General features: G+C 42.8%; 1 protein-coding gene and 1 long non-coding RNA gene across 3 annotated transcripts in view; one reads left to right on the forward strand and one right to left on the reverse strand.

Annotated features, from left to right (window-relative positions):
• Window positions 1-7,710: 7,710 nt before the first annotated feature.
• LOC130684928 (uncharacterized) lies at window positions 7,711-15,463 on the reverse strand. The gene is made up of 2 exons (XR_008999304.1): window positions 13,141-15,463; window positions 7,711-7,983 (listed from the first exon to the last, which is right to left on the reverse strand). It is a non-coding gene; the product is annotated as an uncharacterized LOC130684928 (long non-coding RNA).
• The window catches only part of DISP1 (dispatched RND transporter family member 1), a 300,241-nt gene continuing 299,584 nt past the window's right edge, over window positions 15,327-15,983 (forward strand). Inside the window, exon 1 of one of the 2 annotated variants that reach the window (XM_057507787.1) lies at window positions 15,327-15,684. In XM_057507787.1, the coding sequence (XP_057363770.1) occupies window positions 15,363-15,684 (322 nt within the window). In that variant the 5' untranslated portion in view covers window positions 15,327-15,362. The remainder of the gene's footprint in view (window positions 15,685-15,983) is intronic. The other variant, XM_057507788.1, reaches the window with a different exon arrangement.

Here is a 15,983-nt window from a genome sequence, read left to right on the forward strand (position 1 = left end):
CCACAATTCTAACATCAAGAGTTATGCCCTATTCATGAATCTGAATCCTACTCTCATTTTATCCTAGTTGTAGTAAATGGATCACTTTCTAATTTCCTGTTGCTGCTCCTGACTTTTTAGCCTGCTCAAGACTGACCCACTCAAACACTGGGGACTGCTCAGAACCCTAGTCTTGACAGCTTGTGTGGGTCCTCTACTATTCCCTGCCTTAAATATGGTAGGGGAGAAAAAATGCAGATTAGTAAGAGAAAAACAAACAGAAATTTATTAATATTAACTCTGTTTTGTGTCTCGCACATGTGGGAGAAATGCAGGGAGAGTAACTGAAAGAGGTGGCTTAGAATTCAGGCCTATAGAGTATCTTTAACAAAGGATCATAAATTGTAGTGAAATGACAGGAAAAAGGAAAAGGGACTTCCCAAGGATGGGAAACTGGGGGAAGGTAAATATATGAGAGGAAACTAATGGTAAATAAGGGCTAGTTAGTACAGTTTGTTATGGAGACTCCTCTGGTGCCCTCTCCATGCTGACAGGACCTGAAGTTGCCTCTGATGACTGCCTTTTGTGCTTCCTGACTGAGAGGGGAGGAGGGACACCTTTGAAAATTGTGCCCTGTCTTTAGGCAAATAGAGGGAGAGCGAAGAGCTTTTTTTGTATATGCTGCTTCTTGATGGTCTTCAGCCCAAAATAATTCCCATGGCAAAGTGGCATAATTTGGGGTGTCATATTCTGGTTCCCTTCAATATCATCATATTCCAGAAAACTGCTCAGTCATCCTGCTATTCCTCTGAAACAACAGAGCTAATTGCCTCCTTGGGCCTACTGTGTGCCACCCATAAGTGCTGGGGTTTCAGAGGTGAGCAAAACTCTACAATCAAGGAAACTAGAGTCCAGGAGAAGAGAGCAAAAATGAAAATAATTACAATCCAATAATATAAAAGTAGTAGTTAACACTTACTACAGGATAGGCATTTTTAAGTGCTTGAGATATGTTAAGTCACAAGCCTTTAAGATACATCCTATGATTGTTCCCATTTTTAGATGGTGAAACTGAGCCACAGAAAGATTAAGTGACTTGTCCAGAGTCATGCAGCAAGTGTTAGAGTTGGCATGCAAACCCCAGATCAGCCTGGTTCCGGAATTCAGGGCTTTATAGAGTGGAAAAGGTTCAGGAAGCTTGCTGAGGGGAATTCAAGTGGCAATCAACAGAGGGGTTGACAAACTCGATAAAGTTTCTACCTGAGTTTAAAGGGAAAATGTGTGTGTGTGTGCGTATATCTATGTGTGTGTATGTACTCACGTGCACGTATGCGTGTGTAAGCTGCTTGGCTGTCCTTGGAGCTGTTCTTTCTAGTGGTGGTGAGGGGTTGCTGTGGGTCATCTCCTTCTGCTGTCTGCCCCTTTTAATGCCCCATTTCTGTGACAGACAGCAAAAGGGTATTTAACCATGCCAGGCAGCCCACACCCCTACCCTCTTTTCCAGATCAAACTCAGTTTTATTCAACATCTATCTCAGTTATTAAATGAGATAAGATATAGGAGAGTGTTTTGCAAATTATAAAGTGCCAAAAAATATTAGTGATCATTGTCATGGCTAATTTCTTTACCTTTCCTTCCTCCCATTCTGAGTGCTGTGAAAATCCTCACTGAAAAATTCACTCAGAAGTCCTCTTGTAGTTTCGGAACTGGTCACTAGGTGGTACTGTTTGCTAAGCTAGCATATTACTACCTGAATCCAAAATGCGTGTAGTTTTTGTAGAGGTAGTGAGATTGTTTTTTCTCCATTTGATTTTGAGAATTACTATGTTTCCCATAATTTACATGTAGTGATCTAATTAAGAGTCAGAAAGAGAGACTAAATGTCCTTAGGTTTACCTCTTTGTCTGCTGTCAGGCCCTTGATTTGAATAATCATCTACTATACTGCAATGCCTGCCATGCCGATCACTCTAACAGATTATTCCATCCATTCAACAAACATGGAGCATTGCATGTGGGCCAGGCATTGGATTGGGAGCCACAGATACAGGATGAATAAAACAGACGAATTCCATCCATCACGGAGCTCATGATATAGTTCTTTCTTGGAATACAGATCCACATTTCCAGCTTCCTGTTAGGAAGTGAACTAAACAAACCCACTTGTCCTTCTATTACCCACATGGAAAAATTTCCCCAGGTAGCATTCATGTAGCTCACCTGCATGTCAGACTCACTGTATTTATCCTGAGTACCATTTCAACTTGAGTGGAACCATCACTTCTCTCAAGTCATCAGCTCAAACTTCACTTTCCTTGGACTGCCCTCTCTCCTTGCCCACACCGAGTTAGTCGATGGTCACATACAACCCTGGGAGCAGGTCTTCCCTCCATCTCCTTCCCCAAAGCACCACTAGCATTCAAATCTTTAATATCTCTTGCTTAGAGACTCCAGACTGGCTTTTGTGATTCCTTCACTTTTACCCCCAACAAATTTCCTATGCTCTTCACAGAGTGATTCTCCTGAAGAGCACTTCTCACTGTATAACCCCAACTCCATTCTTTTTATTTATTTATTATTTTTTTTATTAAGGTATCATTGATAGACATTTCTATGAAGGTTTCACAAGAAAAACAATTTGGTTGCTATATTCACCCATATTATCGAGTCCCCCACCCATACTCCATTGCAGTCACTGTCCATCAGTAGTAAGACGCCACAGAGTCACTACTTGTCTTCTCTGAACAACACACTTCTTAAAGAAGAATAGTAACAATAAGCAGGATGCAGGATTTCTGATCCCATTTCACAGTCTTGTTTGCAGAGTCCAAGAATGAACTTAGCAAACAGTCAAGGTAGGAGAGCCGCCAAGGCAGAGGCTTTTATTTAGAAATAAAGTGAGAGGACAGAGCTCCTGGCCAGTGCCAGGAGTGGACAAGAGAGCCCTCCATTCTTTTATTTATTTTATTGACATAGAGTTGATACACAATATTATATTGGTTTCAAGAATACAACAGTGATTAGACAGTTATTTACATCATAAAATGCTCACTCCAACTAGTGTGGCTACCATCTGTCAACATAGAAAGGTGTTACAGAATTATTTATTGCCTATGTTCTCTATCCTGTGCTTTCATTCCCATCACTAATTTAAATTATGATCAAGATTTTTGTGCCTTTTTAATCCCCTTCACCTATTTCACCCATCCTCCCCAATGCCTCCCCCACAGTAACCACCAAATCACTTCTCAGTATCTATGAGACTACTGGTGTTTTGTTTTTAGATTACACATATGAGTGAAATCATATGGTATTTTTCTTTCTCTGCCTGGCTTATTTCACTTAACATAATACCCTCTAGTTCCATCCATGTTGCTGCAAATAGCAAGATTTATTTCTTTTTTGTGACTTTTGTTTCCCTTTCCTGGAAAGATGTCTCCAGAAAAAAATCACTTATGTTCAAGAGATTTTTGCCTGTTTTCTTCTAACAGTTTTATGGTTTCATGTCTTGTATTTATGTCTTTAATCCATTTCAAGTTTACTTTTGAGTATGGTATCAGACAGTGATCCAGTTTCATTCTCTTGCATGTAGCTGTCCAGTTTTCCCAACACCATTTATTGAAAAGACTGTCTTTTCCTCATTATATTTCTTGCCACCTTTGTCATATATTGATTGGCTATATATGTGTGGGTTTATTTCTGATTACCACCTCATTCTTAATTCTAAAATATGTAAGCCTTTCCTTAGCATCTAAAGCTCTTCTCCATCATTTGACTCCAGCCTGCATAATCTGCATTCTACCTTTAAATTAACAAAAAATGTGTCAAGAAATATTTATTTGCAAGGCATTGGGTTAAGACACATGAAGTGGAGAAATGAACAAAACCAGACCTTCTTTCATGATAAGCAGGTTTTTAAATAAGTGTTATGGACTGAACTGTGCCCCTCCACCCCTAATTCATATGTCGAAGTCCTAACCCCCAGTACCTTAGAGCATGGCCACATTTGGAGATCCGGCCCTTAAAGAGGTGAAGATTAAACGATGTCCTACAGGTGGCCCCTAACCCAGTATGACTGGTGTCCTTACAAGAAGAGGGAGTGACACAGGGAAGAGAAGGCACACAAAGAGAAGGCCATGTGAGTTCACAGCAAGAAGGCTGCCGTCTGTAAGCCAAGGAGAGAAACTTTGGGAGAAACTAAACCTGCCCACACCTTAATCTTGGACTTCTAGTCTCCAGAACTGTGAGAAAATGCATTTCTGTTTTTTAAGCCACCCAGTCTGCAGGGTTTTATTTTGGCAGCCTTAGCAAATTAACACAATAAATAAATACAACAATTCTTTGGAGAAAGGGTGCTGACCTGCATCCTGGGGCCAGAAGGAGGGAGTAGTTAACTTACTTCTCCGTTGTAAGCCCAGTGGGGCACTATTACCTGTTGTATTATTTAACGTTCTCCTAACATGTCCAGGTTTGTCCAGTCTCTTAGCTCTGGCCTCTTCTCCCTGTTGCATACTCCTTCCTGTCTTATCTCTGCTATCAGAATTTTACCCACCTTCCAGGGCCAGCGCCACTGTGAACTTCTCCACAGTCTTTCCTCAGCTCTGACGTTGATTTGATCTATCTTTCCTTTGTACTCCTGTAACATTTTTTGAGTGCCTTTCTGACAGTCCCCATCTTCCATAGATGTATATACGAATTTGTGCATTTTGACTTATCTATCTTCCCAATTACTTTTAAAAGTGTAATTAAAATATCCCTAAAGAACTTAACTCATGAGTAATCCTGGGATTAAAAAGGAAGAAAGCTAACTGCTCTGTTGTGCTATTAACACAACAGTCTTCATTCCTACCTAAGGTAGGAAATCCTGTGCTCATTTCTGTGTCACAGTGTGAAAGAAAAGAATTACAGTCATCCCAGCAATTTAGATGAATCCCACAGACAAAATGTTGAGTGAAATAAGCTACTACAAAGTCCTGGCTCAAGCAAGGGGTGGGGTAGGGGTGGCTAGCAAGTTGTTTCTGTGAGAATCACAATGGGGGGCAGGAGAAGTAGGAAAACAGGTGGAGTAGAAGCTCTAGAGAGGGACTTAGGGGACACCCCCGCAGCATAGCTCCATCAGCCTTCCACAACTACCCCACGTAAGTACAGTCTAGGTTCAGTACTTCTTATCACGGTTTAAGAGAAGTACGCAGGCTTGCTCTGGAGGCAGCTTCAGGACCCCCTCCTCCAGGCGCTTCGGCAGCAGCCCCTGATCCTCAATCTCTTACTCACTGAGGCGTCAGCCTGCTCACTCCTCCTGCCTTAGGTGCCCTGATGAGGCTGGTGTGATGGAGGGGACTGCAGCCCTTCATCTGGTTGGAGGTATGTCCCACCGTGTGTGCTCCACTGTGCTCAGTCTGCCTATATATTGAGCCCACAACACACTGTTAATGCCTGGGTCTTCATGTCCTCTGCTAAGAACTTATGCATACCTAGAAATGTGGAAGAACAAAAATACCATTAAAAAAGAGTTGGCATATTTCTTTCCATTTGCTATTCTCTCTGTCCACCTATTCTCCTTTTACTCAGGAATTTTCAGATTCAAAGCAACTTAAATAGTGGTTTGGGGCCTATAATCAATGTTATCAAGAAGGCTTTGAAAGTGCTTTTTAAAGTACTATATTTCATATACTTATATTTCAATATATAAATGTAAAAATGTCTCCATAAAGTGCCAAACTGCACCTATATTGTCATTGCTAAATTAATGGACAGCCATAACCCAAAAGTAATTATAATTCTTGGTAGTTATAATGGCACAATTAAGTTCTTCATGTCATAAGATTTGTTCTAAGTGAAAAATCACTGTACCTTGATTATATGTCAGCAACTGGCATTACATAATCACACCTGGAAATTTGTGATTTGGTGAAATCACAGATACTTAACAAATTTGATTTAACTTTCTTCCCTTGATTTTGTTTCTTTCTCACCTCTAAAACAAAAGTATAATGTGGGGAAGGTGTGGGCATGGAGAAGGAAGTATAAACTACTCATGAATGTCTTCAAAAGAAAGGACTAATTCAAATCCTATTTTGGTAATAGCAAAATGAAGCCTTAGGCAAAAATCTGTAGACTGGTCAGCATTCCTCCAGCTAACATAAGTGAGGCCAGAATCTTTCACTGTGTAGACTGTGAAAATGTCCAAAGGTGAGAGACACTTTGGGTTGATTCGAATAGTGTGGGTTTCTAAAGACTAGTCTCACAAACTTTGCCCCCTAATGAAGTAAGCTGTGTTGAACCATAGTTTTCAAAGACTACCAGTGTAAACATAATTCAGACAATGTAGGGTATGCTTTGTCTCTAAGATACTGGGTCAACTTTGTCTATGTAGTTACAGTTTCCTAACATAAGACTGAGGCCACAGAATTGACCACAAGCACACTGAAGCTGTGTGTGGGGTTGTGTGTGTACGCCATCTGCTTAGTCAGGGGAAATAGCTGCGTATTTTTCATCATGTTCTCAGAAGGGGCTGGGACTGAAACAAGGTTAAGAATCACTAGCCTCAGGGTGAGGTTCAGAAAACCACAACCAAGAGCAAAGCCTAACCTCCTGCAAAGTCAGCTGGAGGGGCTGGTGAGGGAGTGGCACAAGGGTGCTGAAGCATTAAACTAGGAAATAGCTGTCCAGGAGCAGAGAGCCATCTGCCCCCCAAAGACAGGGCTTCTATGTTGTAAACACTCTGAGCTCAATTTGCCACAATTGATTTTCTTGAGTCAGACTCACACAAACCATTTAGATCAAGATGATCTGCCTGAGCCCTTTGGAGAAAGGGAAAATGCCTGTCATGGGCCTGCAAATACTCAGCCAACAAGCAGAGGCTAAGGAAGTGGAGGTGGACTGGCTGAATTAACCAGCTTTCATCTTAGCAAGAGGTGAGGGGCTCATTGTTTAGACTGATCATTTCAGGTCTTTTCAGTTTGTAATTTGACCAGAAGTCATCCTTTTCCAAAGCAGCACATCTTTTTCTATGCATCCAGTCTGGTAGGAACTTGAGACAGGTGACACTAGAGCAGCTGCAGGGACACGGAGTAGACAGAGGGAGGAGGGGAGCTGGCAGAGAGACACTGGTCCCCGGGCACACTGAACTCCACAACTCCCAGTGGTGGGCGTGGGAGGGCCTGGGACTACAGTGCTACCCTGATGCACTGAGGACTCCCGTTCCAGCATTATCAGTTCACACTACTGACCACTTAGTTAACTCCTGAGGCTTTTTTCTTTCTTAAGGACATTTTTCAGGAAAATAAATATATCCCCAGGGGGATCAATGCTTAAGACCTCTTCAGCTAACACCTCGATTATTAGTTAATAACATAACAAGGGTTGAGAATAGGAGGAAAATGGGAGGGCTGATGGTTCTGTTTCCTGAGTTTACCTAAGGAATTCAACTCAGAATTCTTGTTCCAGCAGCCAAAAGTTATTAATGGCCTAAATGACAAAGGTTTGCTGATCATATTTTTGAAATATTAATTTCCTGAAGTGATCTGATATATCTAAGTGTACTTACATGGAAAACGGGATAGGGTACTTGAGATTAGACTGAACTGTACCCAAAGGTGGCTGACTCCCATTAGTTTATAGGGTTTATACTCTTCCCTACCTACAATTGGATCTGCTGGCTGGAAACCATGTGAACTATAGGACAGGAATTTTACATGCCTTTGAAAATTGTAGAAAAATCACTGCTTTGAAATTTGGGGTAATATTATACTTTTTATTTGGGCACTTTTGTGTAATACCTTTATTTCACATGTTAAATTCAATTGATCTTAGTAAATTCATATGAGCTGCTAGGGGTGAACTATAAGGAGCCCACTGCAGATCACTCTTCATGTTTTGCAGGACATGTGAGTGCCTGGAATCCTGGGAGGACCCCGGGGAGAGTCCAGCTTCTCAGAGAAACTGACGCTTTCTCAGGGATTGCAAGAATGTTATCTATCTCTGTAGATTGAGATCTCTTTGGGACCTTAAAAAGAAAAAAAAGAGGAAAGTTAATTTTCTTAAGTCTATTCATAAGTCTATGAATAAATAAGAGAATGGTGAAAACTGAGTTTCTCGGTAACCCTGTATTTTCAGTGTTTCACACTGGTTTTCCGTAAATTAGTTATTTTTGTTAATTAAAAAAACCCTTACATTTTGCATCATGACTGAACAATTTTAGAATTTTAAACATAAACGTGTTGTTAAAGTAACTAGGAGTGATTTTATTTTCAGGTTTATTCTTTCACCTCTGCTTTCACAAAAGGATTCACGTCACACTTGCATGTTAAGTACTCAAGTCTGAAAAAGGGAGAAGCTTCTGAAATGAAAAGAGGTATTTTCCAAGCTATGCATGCTGTATATATTTGTCAAAGGAAAACTGCTTGACTCTTTTCATTTTATGTACTATTTAAATAAACACATTAATTTTAGATTTGGAAATGTTTGGACAGTTAGCTCTTCTGAGTCATGTAGAACCACTTACTGTTGCTCGTCTATTTTTTTCCTAGTCCCACTGGCAGGTCCTTAACTCTCTTCTTGCAGCACCTACCATTTTAGTATTATCCTTTCTCTGTATTTGACTTTCTTTTAGTAATAGGGCTAGATTAAATTTGCATTGTTCACTTCTTCCACTTGGAAGAATGACCCCTTGTGCAAAATACAAGTAAAGTTGTGCTCTTCCTTCGGTGAACTTTTGCAAAATTCATTAGTGAATCAATTCTTAGTATTTTATATATATATATATATATACATATATCTTTTTAGTTTAAAATTTGAGTGGTAAGATGAAATGATAACATTGGAGTCTATTTGAGTTCATTTATATCAAGCAAAATACATTTTTCTCTTGGAATTTGAGCCAGAAATTAGGTTATCTCGTCCAAACTTTCATCCACTTCTCAATAAAGCAATGGTGGGATATGGTCACTTAGATTCTGTTTGAAGGACAATTTCTGCCTTTATGAGTTGCTTTCATTTCATTGGTTCATGTATTGTTCATTTATTCATCATTTATTGAACCCATACTATGCGAATTGCTGTGTTAAGACACTGCTGTGAAAAAGATAGTCATCTTTTTTTGGTATATTTCCTGCCCTGCAAGAAGTCTAAATCCTGTGAGGAGACAAATATGTGAATAAGTGAGATGGCACATAGTGTCACTGTTAACACTTCAGAAATATGAAGTCTTTTATTGATCTAGAGGACAAGAGTCATTACCTTTCCTTGGAAGGCATTGGGAAGCTTTGTAGAGTCACATCTGAAATGGTCCTGAAGGTTGAGTAGGGGTGCCAATTGAAGAAAAGGCAGAAGGAAGACATTCCAGCACAGAGAAAACACATGCAAAAACACTCCGTAAGAAAAGACTGGAAAGATGCTGGTGGTGGTAGTGACAGTGGTGGTTAGAGGTCCATCTCATGGAACCTTCTAGCAGGAAGACAGGTTTTGTTAGAGGGGAGAGGAGACAGGTAATTATGGGGAGAAGGAAACAGAGGAAAGGTGGAGGATGAATCTGGAGAGAAAGCTGGAGGTTCTAAGAAGGAAAACTCTTATCTGCTAAAGAATTGGATTTCTCATAAGCAACAGGAAGCCAGTTAGTGTTTTCAAGTATAATAACAATAGCTGTCACTTATATTGCGGTTTCAATATGTTAGGTATTGTCCTAAATACTTTATAGAGACATTAATTCATTTAGACCTTATACCAAATCTATGAGGTAGGTACTGTTGTTATCCCTGTTTTAAGGTGGTAAAACTGAGGCACGGAGAGGTTCATAAAGTTACCTAAGGCCACACAGCTAGTAAGTGACAAAGCTGGGATTTGAACTTAGTAAGGGGGCTTTGGAAAATTAACTGAGAGCAATGTGGAGTGTGGTCCAGTGGCAGAAGTCCAGTTTGGAGGCTATTATAATAACCCAAAAAAGAGAATTTATACTGAGACAGTGGCTGGGATGGAAAAGCATATCAAAAGTCTATTGTCAAAATTCTCTCACATGCTTATTACGGGATCCAAAGCAGTCTGAGTTCTCTAGGATGACTTTATCATAGATTAGAACTTAGGTAGAGTGTCAACAAAAGAATTGAATTATTTATTACATGCTCACCACCTGCAAGGACATGCACACCTTGACTCTACTTTCAGGTTACCATTTGCTTTATTTTTATGACAACTAAATTTCCTTGCAGGAATATACTCTAGCATTTAAAATCTGACATGGTGTTCCTTAGCACATGAGTATTCCCAGCGATGTTCTATATTTTCTGACCAAACTAAAATGAACTGCTCAGAGTCTTGCAATCCATCAGAGTTTTGGTGGGCAGTGGGCCAAATGCTAATTATTTTAGTAAATAATTTTAACCCAAACACCCTTTTCTTGTTTCACAACCTCCATGGACTAATAGCGATGCCTAAGGACTGCCTGTTCTGACTGCTCTCTCCACGCATGCCCTCTTCGAACCCCCTCTGTGTAGATGGGAGCAGGGGTGGAAGCTGCTGCTCCCATTAAGACCCTGCATTTGGTCTACATGGGCAAGGAAACCAAAGCAGTTTTCTGAGCACTTACTGGGAAGCTGGGGTCGGGTATTATTTGCCCAGGCATTGGTCTCAATTTACTTTGCCAGTGAATAGATATTTGTTCATTATTCATTCAACAAATCTTGACTGAGCACTACCACATGCTAGGTTTTGGGCTAAGTGCTTGGAGTGAGAGATGAAGAAAACATAGTTTGTGACTTCAGTAAAGTTACATTTTAGCTTCCTTGCCAGTTAAGTTCCAATTCAGAAAAAGAAACCACACTAGTTATTTTAGTAAAGACAATTCAGTGTTGGGAATTGGTTAAATGGGTGATGGACAGCTGAAAAGGCAAAGGGAACTCTGAGGCCACAGAGAGATAGCTGCAGGAAGCAGCTCAGGCCTTTTAGGGCTCTAGAAACACAGGGAAGAGCAGTGTCTACAGAAGAGGAGCCTGGGTCTCAGGTGAGGCTGCCTTTTGGAACTGGTATTCTGAGGGACCTGATGAGGCTGGTTTGGGGAGTTGGGTAAAAGCTGGTAACTGACCCTCACGGCTATTTCCAAGGAGAAGGGCCTTAGGTGACGCTGACAGAAAATAGGAATAGACTAGAATGAGCAAGTCTCTCTGCCTCCAGGCACCCCCCCATTGGCAAAGCCTAACAGGGAGCAATTGGCCAAGGAAAAATATCTGCAGGGCTGATGTGTGGGGACAGAAATGCAAACAAATCAATCATTCTAGCAGGGACTTCAGTCTGAGCCTAGGCTGGAATTGAGACTTTTGAGCATACTGTAAGCTGGAGCTGCATACTCAGAATTTGATTTACACACTCCTGCCCAGGGCCTTTGCCTTGGCTATTGTTTGTGTCTTGGACACTTTTCCCCAGTCGTACGTTTTTTTCACTTCTTTCAAGCGTCTGTCCCAGTATTACTTCTTGATGCTGCAACCCCCCTACCCACCATGCCCTTCTATCATGCCCTATTTTCTCCTGAAATATGTATCAGTGTGTCAAATAAACATGTTAAATTAAAATACTTATCATTATGTTAAATAAAGGAATATGTTAAACTGTAACATGTTTAACATATATTGATTGTTTTACTGCTTATTTTCTATCCCCACCTCCATCAGCATGCAAACTCCACAATGGTAGGAGTCTTTGTCTTTTTTTTACCAATGGATTTAGAACTAGTTTGCTCAGTGAACAGATGAATGAGAGTATGCTTAGTAGAGGAAGAATAAGAAAGTTGTTTGGAGCATAAGACTAATAAAAAAGTCTAATAAGGATGGTATTGTGTCTGTCTTAGATGTGAGTTATCTCTCTTCTGTGTAGAGAGGGAGCTGCAGGAAGATGAAGGAGGTGTTTCACAAACAGTATTTGTAAGATGGGTTTTAGTGGTGCTCCTTGGAGGGGAGCTCAGGCGATACAGCAAGACATGGGTGGGGAGAGGGCATTTCCAAGTACCTCCACACTGAGACCTTCAAGGGCTGGAAACTTAGATGACATATGTAGATAGGCTCCTTGGCCAGGGCTGCAGTGATGTCTCAGAAACTATGTGCTCCATACCCTAAGAAGGGTATGGAGAGAGAGGGCAGCAGTATCCATATTTATTTGTAAATATAGTCCCAATATCCCATTTTCCAGAAATGTCACATAAATTCATCCAACTTGCTTTGGGCTGTACTCCTCTAATACCAAAAATCGACTTGACTTCTATGACAATATATATATATATATATACATATATATATATATATACACACATATATTTATATAACATGACTGAGAAAAAAAATCCTACAGAGAAGTACTTACAAAGGAACTACAGTGAGACTAGGCTGCTTCGATAACACTTGTCCACTCTGTTCTCAGGGAAATCCTCAACTCCATACTAACTAATACCAATCTGTAAGTTACTCTCTTAGAACCATGTGGAAATCAGATCAGTTTCTCTGATTTAGTTTTACAAACTTTCCATTTACTTAACAATACCCATCACAGATCTTTGGTTTTACTTCTATCTTTTATTATCAAATGTTAAGAGCAAACTACAAAGGAGGACAGTTGTTACAAGTATATTGACAGTGCAATGTTCTACCCAGACTTCTGTGGGAGAAAAGTTGCACTGAGAGAGAATAATTTGAAAGAGTTCTGTCTCTGGGACTAATGTGCTGTTTGATCTTTGGAAAACGACTATGTTTAGCTGGACTTTAGTTCCCTTCTCTGCATAATGAAAAATTTGAAATATCTGGTTTCCAAAGTTTCCATCCAGATTGATACATTGTGTGATTCTCCCCATAATCTCTCTGGTAACTGTGACAGTGTTCCCGAGGGGACGAGGCAGCAGTGGAGGTGTGTCCATCCTTCTGCCACTGGCCTGTGAAAAAAGAGAAGCTGGTTCCAGAGATCTGGTAAGAAAAGACTGATGCTACTGAGTGGGCAGGCAGCCTTTTGTCTTGTGAATGTCTTGGTGTTTATCGCTAGGAACAGAAAACTACTAAAACTAATCTAAGTAAAGTGGGAAATTTACTGTAAGGACTTAGAGTTTTCACAGAATTTCAGGACAGGAATTTTAGCTAATTCTCACAAGGGCAGGGGAATAAAAAACTGGTTAGGTGGGAACTAAGATGACCACCTGTCAGATACTGTCTCCTCTTTTCCCTTCTTTCTCTCCTCATCTTCCGCCTCTGCCCTCCAGTTCCTTCACCCTTTGAACGTCTTGGTCACGCCTAACCCAATCCTAGGTCCACACGATGTTGCTATCTCAACATGAAAGAGAGATGAGTTGTAAACTCCAAAATCCGTGCATGAGAGACTCTCTTAGCCTATTTGGGTTGCATCTACACCTACCCGTCTGCTAGGGCAATGAGTGTGGGTCATGTGGCTCACTGATCATTCAGCAGATTGGAAGCAAATCTGGAAGAAGATTATGGAAGAAAGAGATAGGGTACACTCCTTAAGATTACTTTGGTTGCAAGCAGCAGAAGCCTTCTTTGCTTAGTCAAGCAAAACAGTTTTGGAAGCACACAGGGACATCTTCTGTAAGCAAAGGAAGCAGGGCAGGTCCTGGGTCCTTGGCAAAGGGTTTAATACATCTTTTCTTTGGGGCACTGCCATTTATGTGACTCAGCTCTAATGGCCATCTCCTCTCTGTGTTTCCCTATGTCAATATGTAAAATTCCTGGGGTGAAGAGTTCAAATGGCCTGGTTTAGCATGTGTCCCTCTAAGACTAATCTGTTACATAGAGGACATGATAGTGTGACCAACTATTCCCAGTTTTCCCAGGACTATCCCAGTTAAAGCACAAAAAATACAGCATCCTAAGATACCCCTCAACCTTGGGCAAATCAGGATGTTGGTCATCTTAGAGCATGGCAACTAGTACATGCCTATATGGCCATTCAAGGGATTTCCCTGTGTATTAGGGCCATTCCTGCAAAAAGAGGAATCATGGTGAGCTATAGGAAAACATTTCATGGAGTGCCTATAATGTTCTACTTCTTGGTGGCACAGCATACATACACATATATATCCCAACACCCCCACCCTATACACATACCACATACATCACAACACACATACACACTCTCTTTTTCCCATTCTTACAAAGACACATGATTCGGTTATTTCCTGTACTACCACAAAAGGATTGGTAATATTTCCAGTGGGGGAGAACCCAAAGCCGTGTCCTCGCCAACCAGAGGTGATGTCATGCCCTCTACAGACTTCCTACATGATGTCCATTTTTCCTTTCCTTCTACCAAAAGCTTATCTCCATGTATCAAAACATTTCCTTTTGCTGGTAAAAGGAAAAGGAAATGAAGGAAAAAGTATTATGCTATTTCTGTTTAAAAAGGACAAGGGGGCTTGATATGCAAGGGAGTGTCTATTAAATACTCTCTTGGCATCCAGGAAAATAATAGTAAAAGGCAACAGTCTTCTTTACTATCACTGGGATGGAAGTTTCCACGCTCCCTACAGCTTCAGCTGGCCTCTTGGTTTGGTGATTGGCCAATGGGGCAACCTGGGTTGTGAGCCTTGGTCACCCTGCTTGTATAGGGTTGTAGTATTCATTTGCTGCTTAATTTACTTCTGGGTATGGCAATTGGAGAAAGCACCCTCGAGGGTAGTATGTTCTATTCATGATCTTTCAAGTGCTTATTTTTCTTTGATGACTAGGTCAACTACTCTAGTCAACCCCATAACTCACTATCTTTATTCCCCTGATCCCCTGTCTCATGGAGTCTAAAGTCTAAATTCTAAGCGTAAGTGCAAGTCTTCACCATCTTGCCTTGCGTCCTCTTACTGTTTGTTCTTGCCTGTATGATCTAAGACCTTGCTAACCTGACTGTACCTCCTTCCAGCTTCATGATGAAGCCAAACTCTCACTTTCTGGCATCTTTCTCCTCTGCATTCCCTTCCTCACCTTGTCTGACCTTAACTTACTCATCATTTATTTCGGTCTCAACTGAAGAGCCCAACCTCTCGTCGTTTTCAGCCCGGGTCCCTAGACCACTGTCCTGGCAGCACGGCCACAGCCCTCTGCTCACGCTCCTTCCTGGGAACCTGTCCCCGCGCTCCAGAGGCTTCCCGCGGGCGCGCCGGCAGTGTGCTGTTCTCTGCGCCGTCACTGCCCAGAGCCTTCGTCTGTGTGGTCGACTGAGCGATCTGTAGCTGGTGGTACAGATTTGCATGAAGTGAGGCAGTGCTGCCCTGTGGTGTGATTACCGCCTGCTCCTGGCGCTGGCGACGTTCCACTGGGCTGGGAAGACGAGCGCAGCGCTGAGACGCCTCGTCTCCTGGGGCCGGCGCAGCAGAGCTCGGTCCAGCCTCAGGCAGGCCGACGGCCCCGCGCCATGGGACGACGCAGGGAAGGGCGGCCTGGGGCGTACGCCCGGGCGAGCCCTGCACACGCTGCGTCCCAGTACCGCCGCGGAGCCCCCAGCGCGAGCCCCCGGCAACCTGTGCCCCTCGGGCGCCTGTCTGTACTCCCCCGAGACCCGGCAGGGGCGGGACTTCCGGTCCCGGCGGAAATGCCTTCCGGCGCGAGGCGGAAGCCGGGCTGTAGGTCGGAATCGGTGCTGGGGCGTCCCGGGCGCACGTTCCCTCGGTGGCCGCCGGTTCCCAAGGTGTCCGCCCCTCGGCTCGCCGCCCCACGCCACCGGACGGGGAGACCGGGTAGGGACTGGAGAGACGGGACTCCCCGCGCGAGCGTAGGGAGAAGCGGGACCTAGGCTTGAGGGAGGGGACCTCGATGCGGGAGAGGGACGCGGGAGCCGTACGGGCAGCCAGGAGGGCTGGGAGGCACCGGGGTGTCCCGGGGGAAGGTGTCCGGCGAGGGGCTTGGCAGCTGCTCGCGAGGGTGGCGCGAGGTGGCCCCGGCTGGCTTCCGGGGCCGCTAGAACGGCGTCCGCGCCCTGAGGGGCCCTGCGAAGGGCGACTCGACCGCCCGGTCAGTACGACGCCCGGCCGACCGG

This window comes from Manis pentadactyla, chromosome 9 (genome assembly GCF_030020395.1).
Source record: "Manis pentadactyla isolate mManPen7 chromosome 9, mManPen7.hap1, whole genome shotgun sequence".
Taxonomy (NCBI): Eukaryota; Metazoa; Chordata; class Mammalia; order Pholidota; family Manidae; genus Manis; species Manis pentadactyla.